Source organism: Lottia gigantea (assembly GCF_000327385.1).
Source record: "Lottia gigantea unplaced genomic scaffold LOTGIsca_73, whole genome shotgun sequence".
Taxonomy (NCBI): Eukaryota; Metazoa; Mollusca; class Gastropoda; family Lottiidae; genus Lottia; species Lottia gigantea.
The window spans coordinates 1,261,141-1,281,437 of record NW_008710453.1 but is presented as its reverse complement, the minus strand read 5'-3'; the positions used below and the strand labels follow the sequence as shown (position 1 = coordinate 1,281,437).

General features: G+C 34.1%; 3 protein-coding genes across 3 annotated transcripts; 1 reads left to right on the top strand and 2 right to left on the bottom strand.

Annotated features, from left to right (window-relative positions):
* Positions 1–351: 351 nt before the first annotated feature.
* LOTGIDRAFT_236047 (hypothetical protein) lies at positions 352–8,580 on the top strand (the record flags this gene model as incomplete). Its single annotated transcript, XM_009066159.1, has 13 exons — positions 352–501; positions 1,268–1,499; positions 2,262–2,543; positions 2,948–3,114; positions 3,853–3,970; positions 4,627–4,738; positions 5,284–5,424; positions 5,686–5,919; positions 6,364–6,514; positions 6,860–7,007; positions 7,504–7,643; positions 8,069–8,315; positions 8,537–8,580. The coding sequence occupies exons 2-13, from the start codon at positions 1,277–1,279 to the stop codon at positions 8,578–8,580; spliced, it is 2,007 nt and encodes a 668-aa protein (XP_009064407.1). The 5' UTR covers positions 352–501; positions 1,268–1,276.
* Positions 8,581–10,555: 1,975 nt separating this feature from the next.
* LOTGIDRAFT_196256 (hypothetical protein) lies at positions 10,556–14,762 on the bottom strand. Its single transcript, XM_009066158.1, has 6 exons — positions 14,701–14,762; positions 13,738–14,160; positions 12,746–12,872; positions 12,276–12,490; positions 11,699–11,848; positions 10,556–10,943 (listed from the first exon to the last, which is right to left on the bottom strand). The coding sequence occupies exons 1-6, from the start codon at positions 14,715–14,717 to the stop codon at positions 10,892–10,894; spliced, it is 984 nt and encodes a 327-aa protein (XP_009064406.1). The 5' UTR covers positions 14,718–14,762; the 3' UTR covers positions 10,556–10,891.
* A 414-nt stretch (positions 14,763–15,176) lies between these two features.
* Positions 15,177–20,232, bottom strand: LOTGIDRAFT_236045 (hypothetical protein). Its single transcript, XM_009066157.1, has 7 exons — positions 20,062–20,232; positions 19,810–19,841; positions 19,403–19,516; positions 18,625–18,718; positions 18,197–18,286; positions 17,627–17,746; positions 15,177–17,061 (listed from the first exon to the last, which is right to left on the bottom strand). Exons 1-7 carry the CDS (start codon positions 20,134–20,136, stop codon positions 16,825–16,827), a joined length of 762 nt encoding a protein of 253 aa, XP_009064405.1. The 5' UTR covers positions 20,137–20,232; the 3' UTR covers positions 15,177–16,824.
* Positions 20,233–20,297: the final 65 nt, after the last annotated feature.

Sequence of the window (20,297 nt, the reverse complement as noted above, 5' to 3'; positions counted from 1 at the left end):
ATTTGTACAAGTTGAAGGCCCATTTTGTGAGGGAGAATCGATTATTTGTTAATTCATTCTTTCTCTCGTTTTAACAAATTTTGTTTGTCAAAGGTGAAGGCACATTTTGTGAGGGAAATTTGATTATTTATTTATTAATTCATTCATTCGTTGTCCTTCGTATTTCGCGCCATATATTTTCTTTTCAGTGAAGCGGAAAAAAAAATTCACACATGCGCACAGCAATTGATATTTTCTCGCCTCATTTTGGACGCCATATTGAAGACGAGGTTTTGGACGATTTCGAGGTTTGTGACTCGTTTTCGGTGTAAAGCACCTGCCACAAAATGAGCTGGATCCCCTCTGTGCTCCCTTCTACGGACAGTCGAATTCTTACAAAAACATGAAACTAAAATATTGCAGATTTTCCAAAGGCTTTGCTAAACAGTCAGTTGTTCACGCTTGATTATGTTGTCTGTTCGATGAAACCGTACTTGGTCCATGATGGGAATAAGGTGGTTGGTAGGTACGAATAAGTTTAGGAAAAACAAAACAAAGTGAAAGTAGACAAAAGTAGTTCCAGTACTGGAACGGTACACCAAGGTTATGACTATAGACGTAACACTCTCGTTTCTTTCAAGATGTGTGAATTTTATTATTATCTAATTAGTGACCAAATTTAGCTTTCAAAGAACCTATCACTACCATGACCAGATATCTACTGTTTTAACACCTCTCCTTTACCATATGCCCATTTTAATGTATGAACTGTATCTGTCGGGCGAGGGTTTGCTAAAGGCATCTTTATTGAAGCAAATCGTATCAACTGGTTTCGACGGCCGATTAACAACACTTGGTAAAATCGCCCTACATAAATGACCATTTGCATAACCAACTTGCATGGTTACTTCCCAATAATCTTACTACAAAGATTATTGAATGGAATAAAAATTTCTTCAGATCTTTCTCTTTGTTATAAATTTACAAACACTGATTAAAAAATAAATTTTTTTTATCTTTATTCCTATAATTGAGTCCTCTTAATCTTGCTAAATCTCAAACAAATTGTATCAAATCGATTTGAATATATAAGTGTTTTGGCAAATCCTTGTAGGCATAGCTTACGCTTATATGAATGCACACTTTGATCTGTGTCGATGCGATTTGTGAATGTAATAAAACCTATAATTAGACCAGTGGAGAATCTTATAATCTTAAGCAATTTTCCTTTGAATTTTTTGAAACAAAACTTCTGTCCTTCCTGTTAACAAAAAGTTATATTCTTCAGGATTAGAGGATGACCAAGGATGATGAAGAGGCTGTTAATTCATCAGAAATGGTCATGGTTGGTTTACCAGTGGTTACATATGTTACTTCTCCAACCCAAGCTACCCAAGTTTTGACTCCACCTACAGCTTATGCTGAGAGAACAGACATGCTAGCAGAAAGCAATCCCACTGATTTAACGCAAACTAACTTAGCAGCTCAAGCAGGAGGTGTATTAACAGCTTTCACCCAAAGTAATACCTTATTTTTACTTTCCAGTGTGAATGAAATTCTCATAACCTTCTTATGTGCAGGCATTATCACATTGAAGAAGATGGTAAAAGCTTGTATCATCCCACGGGAATGTTAGAAACTGACCCAAAGTGACATCTGATCTTTATCTTCCGTTGAAGACCTAGGTGTCCTGTAACAATTCTTATAAGGTTACTTGATAACTGAAATTAAGCTCTTATCTGCTGATGTTATTATTTGATGGTCAAAACAATTGAAATAATGGGTTATTGTCATTATGTTTGTAAAATTTAGATTAGATCGATCATCAAATTTCATGCTCAATAAAATGCCAGTTACATTTTCTCTGATGTAACTGACATTAAACTTTTCAGAAAAATGCCCTTCAACACATAATTTACCAACATAAAAGTACCAGTAAGAATCCAATCAAATCAATATATTCATATTATACTTCAATGACACAAAAATGTTTTTTTATTTAGTATTTTTAGAAAATTTCTCCTTTAAAATATTTTGATTTTTGATTGATAGCCTGCCCTAGATAATCAATCTCAATTTGGTATTCAATGCCCAGACCTACTTGTACCTACTTGTAAAATTATTTCATTAGTGTCACTAGCTGATTGATTGACTTAAGTGTTGACTTTCTGCTGTCTTAAGGTATCCAATACTGATTTTAATGCCAGATTTTCAATCAGCGTATTAAAGGTCTCAAAACTAAAATGAGATTTTGAGTTGTGGTACCATTTTGATTTTTTTAGATCAAATCCGTTCAGATCATACAACATTACAAAGTTTACTGGCAACACCATTAGCAGGCAACCATCAAGCTTTATTTAATCCATTAGAACAACAGATACAAATAATAACAGTCAACAACCCCTCTGATTTATTGGCTGGTGGGTTTACAGATGCTTCTGGTCGTCTGCTACAAGCTCTGCCCACTGGTCCAGGTATCAACCCAGAATATGCCACCATTATTGCTGTTACTGATCCAGCAGAATATCTCCAGATGAAAGATGGCGAAGTGGAAGGAGATGAAGGTAGATTTTGAGCTTTTCTAATAATTTAGTTGAAGAGAATTTCGAAACTTTTCATGTTTATCAGGAACACTGATTGCATCAGTTTGCACAATTCCAATTTTAAGGCAGACATCTCTGTGGAAGCAAAATGATGATATGATACTTATCTTGATACAAAGGTCACGATACGATAAGTATCTCGATATATGTGGTAATGGGATAAAATGTAATACTTTATCTTCAAGGTTTGTGATATTTTAAAATCTATAACTGTTATATTTGGTAATGTAGTTGACAGTAGTGGTTAAAAATCAGTGAGAAAAATTGTGATTTCATTTATAGAAAAAATTCCCACTTTTCTCTAATGATGGGTATCGTCGAGTATCAATACATTATCTCGAGTCGTTAATTCTTTGTGATTTCAGAAATGGTTGAAGCCATTAATACAGTTGAACATAATGGTACTGAACTAACAAATGTAGTATCTAGTGACTCTGTAGCATCATTATTAATGCCACCGCCCGCAACTCCAGCACCACAAGTTTTACCACCTGATTGTCCGGCATGGGCTGCTAGACTTAAAGACTGTGAGGTAAGAACAAAGATTATGGTACTTTCTGGATATGAAATATTGCACCTGATCTTCCAGAAAAATCTTGATTACTTTATTTCAATCAGTCCTTCATTAAAGTTCCACTAGCACCCTGTAATATATCACAGTATTTCATGGTGGCCATGTTTTCCAGTATTATTTTCAGATTGGACTGCAAGGTTAACACGAAATGAAAACTTGAGTGAAAGAATTGTCCCCATAAGTATCAACTACATGTATATTCACATTGTCATATTACAATTATGTGACAAATTGATATTAAAGCGCCATTTTTTGACCAATCATACCTTAGTCTCAGAAAGGGAAATTTTTTAGCTAAGCTAATCAGTAATATTGTTCACAGCTCATCGTTTGAGCCTTCAAATCCACATGTGTCAAGAATTATACGAGTCATTTTTTCTTGAGTCACTGCCATATATACAAAAGACATGACATCTAGTCAAATTCCTAGTTTGAGATAGTCATATTCATACCTTTCTAGTACTTCTGAAGACTATTAACATATATTCAAGGCTCAAATCAACCCCCGAAAATGGTGCATCTGCCCCTTTAAAGATTTCCACCCCGTGAATTTACAAGGATTCAGTTCATTCATTGCCATGGAAGATTCAATTTGACAGAAACAGACTACTTCTCCATAATGAATATCAATGTCCACCGTATGGACATATATGTACTTGATATTTGATGTGACGTTTTGTCAAATATGAATTTCAGAAAATTGGTGATTCTTACCGTGGTTATGTAGAAAGTGAAGTAGAATTAGATTTATTACTGACCTATCATAAACAACAGACTCAAAGTTTCTGGGGTACACGTCAATCACCTAGTCCTGGTAAACCTTCCACAAGATTAATGTGGAAATCACAATATGTACCATTTGATGGTATTCCCTTTGTAAATACAGGCAAGTAGGCTACGTTCATTTATACAATTCTGATAGACTGATGATGACATATTCAGACAATTTTATGAATAATTTATTATTTATTAGACTTAAAATGGTGATGTTACATCATACCTCCTTGTCTTTATGCACTCTTGCTTTACTCCCCTTGGTTTATTCAACCCGGTTACCCCCTGTCAGTGATGCAGGTAAGATAGACTGACATGGAAAATCAATAACCATGAACATTTTCTTATGTTTAATCAAGATCAATTTTAGAAATTGTCCTCAGTAACTTTTCATGTACCCCCTATAGTAATCGGAAGTTCTAGTTCCTGAGTTTGGAAAGCATGACAAGGCAATAGTCTCTTCAACTTCCCAGACATTTCTATACACATGCATGTATATAATCCAAATTTGGGCATTGAATGAATGTTATCGAGAGATTTGCATGAACTCAGTATGGTATGTATGTTAATCATGAAAGATTTTCTAATTTTACCAATGACACACAGGGGTTGGTGTTTCTAGTCATTGTGAATGTATTTTGATGAAAAGGCTTATTGAATAACACTATAAAACTTGTTTTATGAATTCCGTTGTAGGTAGTCGTGCTGTTGTTCAAGAATGTCAGTATGGTCCAAGAAGAAAGGGTAATTGTAAAACAAAAGGTGATTCATCAGACACGAGAAAGTTTAAACAAACTTGTCCTGCCAGGTAACTTATCTTTTCTTATCAAACTAGTAATTTAATTCAAAGTTATACAGAGGCCCTATTATTTCCTAAAGTCTAAATATTATTTAAAGGGGCAGTATGCAAAATTCGTAAATTATACCTGAAAATATTTCTAAAGTATGCTATTTATATCTATGTGTAACTACTTGATCAAACTATATTTATTTTAAAAGGGTTAATGAAAAACAGAGGGTACTAATTGTTAGTTATGCAGTTTGATCTAGTTTCGACCTAGTTTTGGTTATAATTGCTTGTTATATTTAGTTGAAATCCTTAGAAAACGTAGGAGATATATTTCTCTACAGTTAGGCTTTTATTTTACTTAAATCTGTGCAGTAGTTTTCTAACAGCTTCTGAAAAGCTCTGTCTGACAGTATTCCGTTGCGTACAATCCATTCAAATGGCTGCATACTGTGATTCAAGAAAATAGCAGTCAAGGAATAAGAGGAAGTTAGTAATATTTTGACATTGTGAGGATGATTTCTGAGCTGCCAATATCTTAAAAAAGTTTGTTTTTTACTTTTCAGAATCTATGTGAAGAAAGTCAAGAAATTTCCAGAATATTATGTAGAGTTTGAAAGGTTAGATAAGAAATCGTTAAAGTATGCTATGGATAGAGCTTTCCAGGAGTTGAAACAGAGGGGCTTTGATCAAATAGGTCAAGAAAGGTTAGCTAATCAGTTTTTGGCAAAATTAGTGTGGTGTGGTTTCCTAATCTGTTTGCTTTACTAGCTTATAGAGCTCAATTTTAACTATCAATGTCTCTTTAAGAAGTTGAATGGGATCTCATCTAGAGATGATCTAAGCGACACATTTTAATTCCAAATGGTGGTATCGAAAGCCAGAATTGAACTACTTAGCATAGCAAATCCCTTTTGTTTGGGATATATTGTGGAGTAGTTCTTTAATGTGATTTTGCAAATTTTCAGGCATTATGTACAGTTACCCACAGAAAAAGCTCATCAATTTCATGATGAAGGTCCATTAGCTAGTGCCAGTTGTATTACCATAAAACCTGAGAGTGGTATTACTAGTTTTCCTGGTGAAGAAGAATCCAATATGCCAGAAAGTGAATGTAACATACATCCTAAACTAGCCAGTAAAATACGAGAGTTAGTCTCTACGGGCGAAGTGGGTGTATACAATATTAGAAAACAACTAAGGTGAGGAAGAAAGAATAAAACAACCAGAATTAGACACTTGCCTGCTTACCTGAGGATACAGGGTTAAATCCTGGTATAGGTCCAAGCTACCTAGGTTACCATGTTAATGATGCTGTACGAAGGGGCTCATGTGGAAGTGTCTAGCTCTTCAGTACAACAGACAGTGTGTGGTAAATACTCCTTTGAAAATAGAGTAGGTTATTGCCCTTGTCCTGCCAAAAGTTCCCTCATTGTACACTGTATTTTTTGATATAGGAATCTGTGAATTTTGTCTTCACAAATATGCATCAAGGACAAATCCATGTAACTTGGATACTCGTGAAAATAAAGAATTTCTATTTCTGAAAAAAAAAAATCCAGAACTATTTCTTTAATTATTAGAGTAAAATGTGTGTTAAAATCTAGCCTTTGATCTGTAGTCTATTGCTTCATTTAACATTTCAGAAATTTTGTTACCAAAGATATGTATCCTGGAAGTGGAATACCAGAAAGACATGATTGGACATTATTCCCTACTGTTAATAATATTAAAAATCATATACATCAAGCATTAAAAGATATTGAAAATGGCACCTTGGCACTGACCGCCACAACGGTAAGATTTTTTATTTTTGACAAATATTTTACATTAATCTTGAAAAATTAAGATATTAGATTTCAAAGTTAAAATAGGATGGGGTTGATTTTCAGTATGTTATGGTTTCTTATTTGTAAATCTATTGCTACCAGTATCACCTATCATAATAACAATCAAATGTCCAGTTTTCCAACAATTAAATACTCAATGATATCATATAATCCTAAAGAATAAGAATTGAAAAGCGCTATGGCTAGATCTAACAGCTTTAGAAGTTAATATTTAGATGACTATATCTGATTAAACATATTGAGTAGAAAGATTATAAAAATGGAATTAACATTGATTGTTGAATTGTTCTAGGTAAATGTGGAGATTATAACTAATAGTGATAATAATACAGTAATAGGTGACACGGTTGGTACTGGAGAACCTATAATATGGCCTCGTGTCAATGGTACACCTATACCAGAAACTGTTACAGTCACTTTAACTCAGAATACAGGGGAAGGTAAGATTGTAATACCTTGTTCGATACTTCTCGTGATAACCGTATTCACAGGGTCTATGTTGTGAATTTCTATCAATATTGGGCTTCTTTCGTATTTACTACAACTTCTCTGACCTTCACCTCGATCGAGTAAAAATATTATTAAGGCGTTTAATTATGGGGACTTGCAGTCAGTGCACACTAACAGACTTTTATTGACTTTTAATTGATTGGAAATATATTTATTTATCTGATTGAAAATTGGAATGATGAAAATTGATTCTATCGGTGTTCCAAATATACATTCAAATTTTAGAATACCTCTTTACAATCCCTTTATGGAAATGGGACGAAGCAATATGACTCTGCGCTTGAATATACCATCTTCTGTCTCATGTATTCCTGAGAATCATGGCCACTAATCAAAATTGATAAAACTTATTTTGAAATATATTTATTATTTTCTTGGTTTTTTCTCTTAAACCCTTACATTTATTAAAGATATTGAATATTTCAGAGGGTCATCATGTGATATCTAGAATAGAAACTCATCTTAGTGATGGTACAACACAAGTTAGTAATACCATAACACCAGAAACAGCTCAATTATTATCTAGATTACATCCTGGTATGTTTCCTGCTGGTAGTCTAATACAGGTAGGTACGGTACTAAGGGATTGAGCAGGTAACCAAGTATGTTTGTTGCTGCTTCATAGGCTGGGGTTCTGCCAAGGATGAGTCGAAACGATACATTCAGATTGTTTAACTTAGTTTCTCTAGATAATGATGCAGATCAAATTGGTTTGACATGGGAAATTGTCATATTGTTCACATGGTTTAGCAACCAAGGTCTTTACGGATGATAGGAAAAAGGTACAGCCAAGGTTGCTTCTGCCCTTGCAAAAATTTCACTACTTACACAATGCATGTTGACATTTTGAAAAAGATAACTGATTATGAGCAACTTATGAGAGATCATTATCATGCACAGCCCTTATTTTTCGTTAATGAGTGCTGGACCAGTGAACAGTTTGCTATGTAATACTACTTCCATCCCAAAACGATCATTCTCCTCATTGCAGACTGAAGCAGGTTTAGTTACTCAACAAAACGGTGACATATTAGTAGGAAGTACTATGGTCAGTGATACAGATCAAACTACTATAGACTCTACTCAAGTTGATTGTTTAAATACTGAACCCTTACAAATAGTAGATGATCCTATGATGGATGATAATAGTGATGTTCATGATGAGGAAGATGATGATGATGATACTAAGGATCATTTAACAGATACATCCATGATGATTGGTACACTTGCTGCCACATGTAAGTTTTTAAGTCACAGATTCACCATTTTAGGGAGTAAATAGTTCCTTTGTCTCAAATTTCACACAATTTCCCTTTCTTTTAACACAATTTCGCGATTGTTAATGATTTCTTTGATTATTGTTTCATGTTTGGCTTTTGATGTGTGTTTTTTCAAAATCGTTATGACATTTATATTTCAATACAATGGTTCTTTTAAATGCTTTATTTGTGCCTTACAGGTGAGAGTGGTATGGACCCATTAGCAACTGCTGCAGATCTATAAAGAAGTGCTGTTATCAAGAACTAAGCTAGTGATTTTTAATTTATTGTTACAACTTTTATAGTGCAATCATGTTTTTGTGAATAGTCAGAAGAAAATTATGATTCTTTAATACCATACAATTTGGTCAGATTATTAGGAAGACAGTCATCTTTCTATAAGTTTGAAAACTATTGGAATAGTCAGGTACTATTCCCCAAAAAATGTACTAAGGGACAGCTAAGCCATTTTTTGATCAATCATACCTTAAGTCTCAGAAACATAAATTGTTCACAGCTCATTGTCGATATTTGAGTCTAAAAATCCATATGAAAGTTAAAAAGACGACTCGTCTTATCTTGGAATCTACCATAGGGTATAGAAGACACATTTAAGAAATAGAAAGTGAAATTCCTAGTTTGAGTCCGTGCATTTTTGGTACTTCTGAAGACAATTTACAGAAATTAAAGATCCAAATCAACCCCCTAAAACAGCGAATCTGTCCCTTTAGTTTTCTTTTTTTGATTTCTATTTTTGCCCTGGCATATTTGAAAATTTGAAAAAGAAGAAACTCCAATGAGTTTATTGAATTCTTTCCCCTATATACCTTATTTGTAATGACGCTAGTCCTTAAGGGGTTTTGTTATATTAATATTTACTTTACCAACTAATAGCCCAATTTCAGCAGTCTGAATCACTTTTCAAAATTTGATTCCAACAACGGATTCACTTCAAATCAACTGAATTTTAATGGAAGTGAACAGTGTCTTGATTCTGAATAGTGTAGAAGATTACTGCTTTTGACTTTTTTTGTTTTTGGTACACGGTAAAGCAAATATTTAAATGACTAAATCCCTTACTTAATTTAAGTATATATTAATACACAAAATGTTAATAGTGGTAAACTTGAAAAAAAAATTTGTTGGTTATCTTTGAGACATCTTCACAATGTCAAGCTATTATGAACTGTGTCTAATACCTTGACTGCAATAGACATTTTTCTTGTGTCGCGAATACAGCGATTTGATTAGATTTTACGATAGTGAATACAGCTAATCAGAGCCCGCGACAGAAAGACTGTAACATAATGACTTTCTGTCATGGGCTCTGATTGGCTGTATTCGCTACTAAGGTACAATCCATTCAAATCACTTTATTTACAAACTTCAGAGAGATAAGAAAAGTGGCTCAAGTAGTCAAGGTATTAGTTGCATAAAAGCTTGACATTGTGAAGATGTTTCTGTGATTATTTGCTATATGGATGCCATTATGTCTTTCTTAACTGAATATATATATCATGTAATTGAATAAATGAATAAAATTTAACTTATTAGTGAGAAAGTGTGGTGAGGTATTCAAAATATTGTTGATTCTTTTCAAGGCATTGTCAAATACTTTAGTCAAAATAATAAATATTGAATTTATGTGTCCTTTTTCTTTTCTTTTTCAAACTACATCTTTGAGAGTCTCAATTTTGTTTAGTATGTAATGTGGAAAAGTAAACAATGTACTCTGGTATAAAAGCCTCTATGTAAAATAGATTATTTATGTACTTTTTCTTACAATGTGATAATATTGTTTTTGACTGTTTTAAATCTTATTTTTCAAATATTGTTGTTAAATGTGAAGCTATATAGCTGAACTATTAAAAAAATTAAATTACATATGTCTTTCTTTCTTGTTTGTCACATTTGCTATCATTGTAATCTCCTTGCATATGGAGGCTTGCACACATTATTTCAATGTATAAGGTAATAATTTAATGAAAGATATTGGTGATAAATCAGGGCTCAGTGAGTTAGACGCTTGTTTGCTAACCTGAACATCAAGGGTTCAACCCCAGCATAGGTCTGGTATACCTACAGATTTTTCAACTTAGTTTCTCCTTGTCAGTGAAGCAGGTGAGAGGGACTAACATGGAAATTTCCCTCATGGCACCTTGCATGGCGTTACTCGTCTTCATTGGCCCGTAAGGTGCAGAAAAGTAAGATATAAAATTCCATTCACAAATTATTAAAATAATATCAGGAACTTGAATCACAGCAAACAAATTAAAAGCAAAACCATTAGCAATGAATGATAGTGATGATCGTGATAGTTAAGAATATATGCATGTATTTTCTCAAATGAAAAATATATCACGACTGGTTTTGCTAGATCAGTAGGTAAAGTGATTGTATGTACATCAACACAAATTATTTTAAGTGGTCAAGTATATGTCAAAATTTACAATTCTAAAAGACTTCTAAACTGTTCAGCTAATCACACTAAATTGATGGATAAATATTGGTAATAAAAATGGTTCGGGGTTGAGTCATTGAAAATGAAGGATGAATTATTTCTTAGTTTGCAAACAGCATCTCTTTCCAGCATCAGCTGTTAATAATCTATAATATCAAATTTCATATTTCAGAACAAAAGAAAGAAACAATCAAATTTTATAAGGATAACGATTTGTGTTCACAAGGAACCTTTCTACCAAATGGTCCGTGTCCAAGACTCTTGGCATTGATCTTCCCGGGATTATCCGAAGGCCTACCCATTTACAACTGGGTCGACATGAATAATATGAGGAAAGATGACATGTATGATAAGGCCGAGATTAGAATCCTCGTCCACCATTAATTTTTTGCTCGACGTAACTGAGCGCATGACACGACGCTCTTACCGAGTGTGCTATAGAAAGGCTCAATAGATATAACGATCTAAGCATTGCTTTATACAAGATTCAAGTCCGGTTCTTTGAAAATTCAACAGAAACGCTTCTTGGAAGTTTAGACCATTGTCACTTCCAAAACGCTTTAGAATATTCACGTTCTGCAGTCTGCTTCTTCAGCAAATTCAACATAAACGCACATTAGTGGCAAAGTGAAGACTGTTGTCACTTCCAGAACGTTTTTGCAATTCTAACAATCTGCACCTCCAGCAAATCAATTGAAACGCAAATTGGAAGTTAAGACCAATGTCACTTCAAGAACATTATTAAAATTCTTAGTCCTGCAGTCTAAATTATTCAGCCCTAGGTTAACACGTCTTGGTACATCCGGCAAACCTCGACAGTTTCCGTAAAAAAGCTGAATCTGTTTCAGAGCGGTAGGAGAACATTCACAGTAGACCGTTTGGATTCGAGGGCAATACTTACATGAAGAAGAGGGAAGCTATAATTGAACCACAAATAGGTCCTACCCAGTAAACATAATGATGTGTCCATGCATCTGTACTTATGCTTGATAGAGCTACAGCTGGTCCAAAACTTCGGATGGGATTCACTGATCCTCCGGTAATTCCAATCCTACAAGTTAGCGAAAATCTATGGTTAAAGGACGTTTTTCTAACCTTTGTCTATTTCGATTGGAGACGCAGAAAAAAACTCTTGTCCATAATATCATGGGTGTATGTTGCTATAAGTGCCACCCGGAAATATATATGATTAATAGGAAAGGATTATCTCAAAATCAAGCAAATGCCTCACTTTTGACTTGACAACCAAACTTTGGAAGTGTCTTTTTTCTCAAAAATCCACACTCCTCTTTGCCTTATTTTAACTTGGATTGCGCTACGACGGCCTCGATAGCTCTTGTTACTTCAAAATCATACAAATGTATGACGATGTTCGTGGAAAATGTATGCTCGGCTTTAGTTTCTATTTAAAATCTAACCCACACAGTCAATCTCAGAACTTCACGGAATTCTAAAACAAAAACTTAAAAGAAACCTACCCAGCTAAAAGTGATGCAGTAAGGGCAAATCCAACCGCGATAGGTCCTAGTAAATTGGAATCTTTAGGTCGGTCATTAACAAACGAATGTAAAACAGTAAACACTAGTAATGCTGTAAGAATCATTTCACACACAATACCTTTACCAGGGCCCACAGCTGTTAGTATGTGAGCTCCACCAGCAATAGCGACGTAGGATTCCTTTGGCAAAATCGCCTGGAATAGAAATAAAGGTGTAGGTTTTTGTGTACCGGCTACTACACTTGTTATCCTTGATTTGTCACAAATTAGGCTTATCAAAACTTCTTTTAAAGTGGGAAGGTTATACAAATCAATGTTTAACAATGAATAATACAGATATCTCGTTAGTTGAACAGCGAAACAAAGAGGGTAAATGCCATAGTCCTGGAAAATTTTTATGACAGAAAAGTAGGTTGTAAAACAATATGTAAGTTAAAGTAAGTATCTTACCCTAGCTATAAATGCTCCTGCAATACTTCCAACGATTTGAGAAAGAAAGTAAAAAAGTCCAAGCAATGGGTTTAAAGCTCTACTTATAACACATCCCAGAGTAACTGCAGGATTAAAATGACCGCCACTGAAATTATAAAAAAGGGTTTATGTTTAAGAAATAGTTCTAACCTTTGTAAGTTGGGGCAAGTGTGTTAGCTTATTGTGCGGGCACACGAAAGGTCTTGGTCGCCGACGTTTATCGTGTTGTCGACAGGATTTGTAATATCCATCCAGTTTGGTACTTGTCGAAGATTGTTTTATCGTCTGCAAGACAGACCTTCACCATCCAATCCGATTAATTCCAATTGCATGCTCCGCACGTGTTTATGGACATGGTGGAAACGACGACTTGAGATTTTTACCCCCTCATGTATCCGCAATCGGCCGGTGAAACTCTTAATAACACTCTAATCGCCGACGACGAACAGTCGTGTGCCCGCACCATTAGCGAGCTAGCAAGATTGACGCTAGAGATTCATATGGAGATAGATTCCTTCTCTTCTGTTGCTCTTGTCAGTGATCTGTAAACAGTTCTTGTGCTACAAACGTACCGAGCACACGGAAGATTTTTGTAGCCGACTAAAGTCTTTTCACAGTCAAGGAGATTAAAAATCGTCGACAAATTTAAAACAGGATTATTATATAAAACCCGATAATCGACGCGATAATCTTGTGGTGGAAGCGCAGACACACAGAAGAATTTACTCAAGATTTGCGCCAACGACAAAAGCGCGACAAATATTGTACTCTCATCCAAGATTGTCCCCGATGTCATCTTCACCACAATTACTCTCTAGGACAGCGCAGAAGATCCATTTGCCCAGGATTTATAACTGGTGTCTGTAGTGGGTTTATCTAATAATTATGATGCGAATACCGGATCTGATGATATAAATTAGTGAATAGTGGCATGGCATTTTCACCACTGCTGGAGCTGGAGCAGTACTCACCTGACATTACCAAATATGGTTATAAGTGCAGCAGCTAGGAATCCATGACACAGAGAAACTGCTACTGCTGAGGGTAGTGGAATGTTAGCACCAAGAGGGTTTTGGACTGACATGCATCCTAAACAAACAAAGAGCAACGATGCCATAAACTCTACCACACATGGTCTAAAAAATCTATCGTAACATCCCACATTATTTTCATTCGTGTTGTGGTCTTCTTCTTCAAACATTTTACTCTTTTGTATTCCATGCTCTACTGTTTCTTCAAAAATTTTACTTTTTCGAATTCCATTCTCTACTGTCTCGTCAAAAATGTTACTCTTATGCATTCCATTCTCTATTGTTTCGTCAAAAATTTTACTCTTATGCATTCCATTCTCTACTGTTTCTTTTAACAGGTTAGTGTCTGAATCTTCTGACTCACTGAAATTTGAATTCAATTTGAATTACTTAAGTGTTAGGCCTAGTTAGTTTATACATATAGGGCTAGGCAGAAGTGTTTGAGAAGTGTGGAAACTTATATCTGTCCCAAACAGCTCCATTTTATATCACACGAAATAAAGAGCAAGGACGGGACGTATACTAGGCCTAGCGCTAATTACCATATAACCATAAGTTAAAATGTATCCACATCGAGCTTCTTGGAACTCGTGGATTTATGGCCTTCGTGATACGACTATTGTTGTAGTAGGCCTAATGTCATTACTGGGCTTGCAGCAATCTTATAACAATCAAGCCCCAACCAGCCCCCAATCGCAGACGGAGTGGACTGCCAAGTGGACAGTCGATGATTATGATTAGTGCCGATGAAGATGGAGATGGATTGCGATGATTTTGGCCTTAGACTCATTCTCATTTTCATCTCCAAATATATGATCAATGTTATTTTATAATTTGGTTCCAGGGTTACACTTATGCCGTAACCTTAAATAAATACAGTTCTTGAAATTACTAAATACCTACCTTACAGCGATACTCATGATGATTTTTGAGAGAAAAAAATATCTTTTTTTCTTCTAAAAAGCATTAAACCGGAAACAGTTTTAACGTTGTCAACGGTTCGACGTCACAATGCATATGACGTCATATACTTAATCGTGGTTTAAAAACGTTTCTTCCCAGAGCACGAACGAGCCTTAACTAGGCGTAAACATAGAAATATGGGCTATGCCAAACACGTTTGATGTAAAAATGCTAAGCTATTGTTTGTATTAATAATGTGAGAAAATGGGCCAGCAGTAGAGGATAATGTAATTAACCAATCAAAACAGTAGTTGCTATGGTGAGAGCCAATCGGATGATGCATGATTTGTGTGGTTTTCTGCGTTCCATCTGTGACAAGCTAGGCCAAGCTTTCGATTTTTCCCTCGAAGTTTGTTACCCAAGCTTAGTGTCTCATAAGCCAATCTGGCCGGGCAGCATTACTTTTATCTTGTTATATTTGTATATTTATATGTTCTATGCTGTGTGACACTTTAATAAATAAATCATTATTATTATTACTTAAAGTCTTAATTCCATAAAAAAATTTTTTTAAGTCACTAAGAACCAGATACGTGCATTTTCGGGCAGAGACGTATTCTGGCAAAGGGGTGCAACTTGTATCTTAAATCTAATATATATTTGATGTCTTTTTTGAGAAAAAAATAGACTTGAATCGGATGTTACAAGAAATATCCCTTAATTTAACATGAAAGGTTATTTGTTTCAAGATGTAAAATCCTCTTGTACAAAAATCAGAAATATTATTTTCTAAATTTATGACATATTTTAAAAACATCATGACAATACTGTTAGTAATCATAGCAAAATATTACAATCTGATAAAATGAAAATTTGGATGTATCCATGATCTGACAAAATTGTTATGCATGTCATGTTCTAGGTCTTAAACCAATCAATTGCTGTAACCAAATCAAGTAATGTAAGGAATCCTGGGATATTCTTGTTAAACATTGACTTACAATGCAATTGGGCAAAGTTCTACTGAACATGAATTAAAGAAAAATTTGTCAGATCAAGGACAAGTGTAGTAACTACATACATCTAAATTTTAAGGAATAAAAATTAATAAAAATTAATAAAAATTAATGAAAATTAAAAGAATAAAAATAAAATAAAATGTATTATAGGTTAAGATATATGCTTAATAACATAAGATAAAAGTCTAAAAAAAAAATTGTTTTTTTGAGAATCCATACATTCATTCAATTTGGAAGATTCCAAAACAATTTAAATTGAAAAGAAAAAAATCATTCTCTCAACTCTACCAAATTACACAATACTCAACTAGGATAACAGCCTCTGTTCTTTTCAAATAAATTTTCAATATATTCTTGATGTAACTAATTCTTAACATGCAAATTAACAGATTAACTGTAATTAAAGAAATGTAGAGAGATTTTCTTATCTTTTATGTACATCAGGGACAATGATTACATTAATTTGCACCATTCCAATTTTACAGTCTGATATTTATGATACCTGCAATTCCACTAAAACTAAGCTATCACAAATATCATTGTGATATTATTAGTAGCATTTGCGATAATGACATATAAGGTTAAGAATTTCTATAATTGCAGGAACTACCTGATGGAAAAGTATTATAATACAAAAAGAAGCCATAAAAAGGCTAAAATTTCTCGAAATAGCTATGGTGTGGTATTTAAAAGGTACTCGTGATATTTAAAAGATGCTCTTGAATTTATTACATATAGTACCGTTTTTAAATGGTGCTCTTGAATTCATGAGATATGGTATGGTTTTTAAAAGGTGCTCTTGAATTCATGAGATATGGTATGGTATTTAAAAGAAGCTGTTGAATTCATGAGCTATTGTATGGTTTTTAAAAAGTGCTCTTGAATTCATGAGCTATGGTTTTTAAAAGGTTCTCTTGAATTCATGAGCTATGACATAGTATTTAAAGGCGCTCTTGAATTCAAGCAATAAAAACAGTATTTTAAAGCACAATCACTTTTTAAATTCTGTCATCAACGTCTCCACTAATTATAAATCATTAAAATAATCAGACATGCAATCAACATTTTAATCTCGTGCCATACTCTACGATTTGTTTAACTAGCACTAAGCATTACAGCTCTCAAAACAAAAATTCTTTCGAAATGTCGAGTTTTCTTTGTGTTGGGAACTATCAAATAGTTTGCGTGTGGTATCTGTTTTAATAGACAAAGTGTTAATTTGCGGTGTATTGGAACGTTCTTTAAATGGAGATCGTTTCTGTGGTGACTGTTTGACTGGGGATGATTCGTGACAACTACGACATACTGCTAAGTATTTATCAGCACCACCTATCACTTCTACCTGTAATATAATATAAATCTTAACTTAACACTTAATGGAATGCTACCTCTTAGAATGAACATAATTTCTAAATTCTCAAACTTGTCTAAGAAGTTTATATACTCATCACTGGAATTACCTGGTGTCATAACTATACAACAGAATCCCTGTATAATCATCCTATAAATCACCTAGACCTTTCACATTCCCAAAATTTGTTTCATCCACATTTCCAGCATGTAATAAAGTGAGGTGCTCTCTCAATTTCAAATAAATTCTTCTCCTACAGTAGTTGGCCACATCCCTGATACCCTAGTCCCACACTTCTAGGGGGTGAAAACACCCCAGGTTGGGAACTAGGGCTATAATTCAACAAAAATGTAATGAAAAAGCTCTGGGGGTGGATAGCTTGGACATTTTCAGGCTGTGGGTAACATTTTTACAAGCAAGAAGTTGTGTTTTGGGGTGAATTTTGATGTTGTTCAGGAAACTAGAATGCATCAAACATGAAAAAAAATCCTGGCCTTCAAGAGTTGTCTCCCATATAAACTGAAGGGCAAAGGCCTTGACAAGGAAAAATACTTACAGCTGTTTCATTGCTCTTTCTCTTAGTAAAGTAGGCTTCATTATAACACATCATACAAACTGCTGATAATTTAATTATATGTTCTGCTAAAGGTACTAATTCTAAGGTGTTACCAAATCCCTAAAAAAGACATAAGACATCTAAAAAGTTGCTTTACTGATAAAAACCAATTTTAGCAGTACTCTTCAGAATCAAAATTTGATGTCCAGTTTTCCTGCACGTCAACAAAAACAGAATGTGTCAAATTAGACTGAAGACACTTTAAAATGGTCCTGATGGACCTCAGTAGGGGCAAAAAACAAATTAGTCGGCAAAAAACAAATTAGTGACACCTACAAAAATTCAAATACAGATGCAATAGTACAAATTACTAATGAAATAAGTGAGAAAATTCTGTTGATCTAACTTTAACTTGCTTGATGACAAATTAACGATTTGGGGCATTATTTGTTTTTGCAGTGATGATTTTAGGGTATCAAAAGTATCCATTTTTTCTCTGACAACCTAGCACTACTGCTTGAAAGTGTGGTGAAATTCGCAGGTATGATAATCGATGATATGCTTGTTAACCTGTTTTTGAAAGGTACCATCTAATGCTGCAACTATGACTGTTTTACCAGCATTGGCCATCTCATTACAGAATTTTACTACATCAGGAAACTGTAAAACAATCAAGATAGAATTCTAAGCAAAGCATTAAGGTTCAGTTTGTTATAGTCAAAAATTACCAGTAAATTCAATGGTAATTCATGTCCAACTCATGTAATGGGAATATTTTACCTGGACAACAGCAAAAGATTACCCATTTTCAGTTTTAGTCTATTGTGGAATCGGACTATAGCATGACTGGCCTTCATCTATTGTTTTTTCGAAAGGACTAGTTAGCACTTTTTCAATATCAGCCTTTCTTACTTACATTATCTGGTACTACCTCAAATCATGTGGAAACCATATTGTAAACCACAAGCCTACTCTAATCTAAATCTGAAAACACTTACAAATTGGCCTTCATCAATACCAATGACTTCAAATTGTTGAGCTTTAGATTTTAAATCATATAGTTTTTCAGTTGATACAGCTGGTAAAGTTTGTCTGTAAAAACATCAAAAATGACCAAATAAATTTAACACTCTTCAATTAGAAGGAAATATATTATATGTCAGGATCAAAGGTGCTGTCTCAACCTATGTCAGGATCAAAGGTGCTATCTCATCATGTCAGGATCAAAGGTGCTATCTCAACATGTCAGGATCAACGGTGCTGTCTCAACCTATGTCAGGATCAAAGGTGTTATCTCAACATGTCAGGATCAAAGGTGCTATCTCAACCTATGTCAGGATCAAAGGTGCTATCTCAACCTATGTCAGGATCAAAGGTGCTATCTCAACCTATGTCAGGATCAAAGGTGCTATCTCAACCTATGTCAGGATCAAAGGTGCTATCTCAACCCATGTCAGGATCAAAGGTGCTATCTCAACCTATGCCAGGATCAAAGGTGCTATCTCAACATGTCAAGATCAAAGGTGCTATCTCAACCTATATGCTAATACCAAAGGTGCTATCTCAACCCATATGCTAATAACAAAGGTGCTATCTCAACCTATATCAGGATCAAAGATGTTTTCTCAACCTATGTCAGGATCAAAGGTGCTATCTCATCCTATATGCTAATACCAATCACACCATAACAGGATCTCTAATTCTTAACTAATTAACATTAACTTAACACATTGATCAGGCAATTATAAGATATACCATCTGGTAAGTCTATCCTACCTGTCATGTGTAGCTATATCATTGTCGTCATATCTTGTATCTTTAGAATATTTAATAACTAAAACATTGTAATTGGCTATCTGATATCTCTTTAATCTTCTTACTAATTCAGTCCTACAATTTCAACCAAAAAGAAATATCAGACTCTGAACTTTTAAACAATAGGCTTAGTTATTTTTGATAAATGTTCACCAGTCAAAAGATTATTATTAAATAATATTAGAGATGGATTCAAAATTATTTTAATCATGTAAAGTTTAAGAAACATTAGTTTGTCCGCTTAATGGAATGGCTTTCAATATTTATCAGTATGATTTTTTTAATATAAAAACACACGTGACCTTTCAGAGAAGAAATTTGAATTTAAATTTGAAAACAAATAGCATAGCAAGATTGAAGATACTTACGTTTTTCCCGAGAACATGGGACCAAATATGATCTAAAAAGTAGAGGAGAACGATTCAATATAATAGGCAATTAGGTAATCTGTCCTGGCTAATCATTATGAAGCCCTTACGCCATTAAAATAACTCATCCTGGATTTTTGTTGCATTAATCAACAACAGCCGAACAGGACACAAAGCATAGCTGAATGTTTATTTCTCTTTTCGTCTAATAATTTATTAATATTCAAGTTAAATCAATGAAATAAAATTTACCTGAATTTCTCCTTTTTTAACTTTTCCCATTGAGGAACAAATGATATTTTTGTTTGCTGGTGCTATATTGGACATTTTTAAAGTTTTTTAAATAGATCTTCAAGCTAACAAATTTATCCTGCTATGATCGTTTACTTTATATTTACCGCGCGAAATTCCCGCACAACTTTTCGCGGAATTTTCTTAATGATAAAATTCTAATATTTTAAATATTTTGATTATTAGCACTTTATGCT

Coding starts and splice junctions, on each gene's coding strand:
- LOTGIDRAFT_236045 (XM_009066157.1), bottom strand. CDS start 20,136: ATGTCCAATATAGCACCAGCAAACAAAAATATCATTTGTTCCTCAATG. Junction 18,719..19,402: donor GATATAGCTACACATGACAG/GTAGGATAGACT, acceptor ATGTTTTTACAG/ACAAACTTTACCAGCTGTAT. Junction 18,287..18,624: donor GTATTGATGAAGGCCAATTT/GTAAGTGTTTTC, acceptor ATTGTTTTACAG/TTTCCTGATGTAGTAAAATT.
- LOTGIDRAFT_196256 (XM_009066158.1), bottom strand. Junction 12,873..13,737: donor ACCATATTTGGTAATGTCAG/GTGAGTACTGCT, acceptor TTATAATTTCAG/TGGCGGTCATTTTAATCCTG. Junction 10,944..11,698: donor ATAGCTTCCCTCTTCTTCAT/GTAAGTATTGCC, acceptor TTGATATTATAG/ATTATTAACAGCTGATGCTG.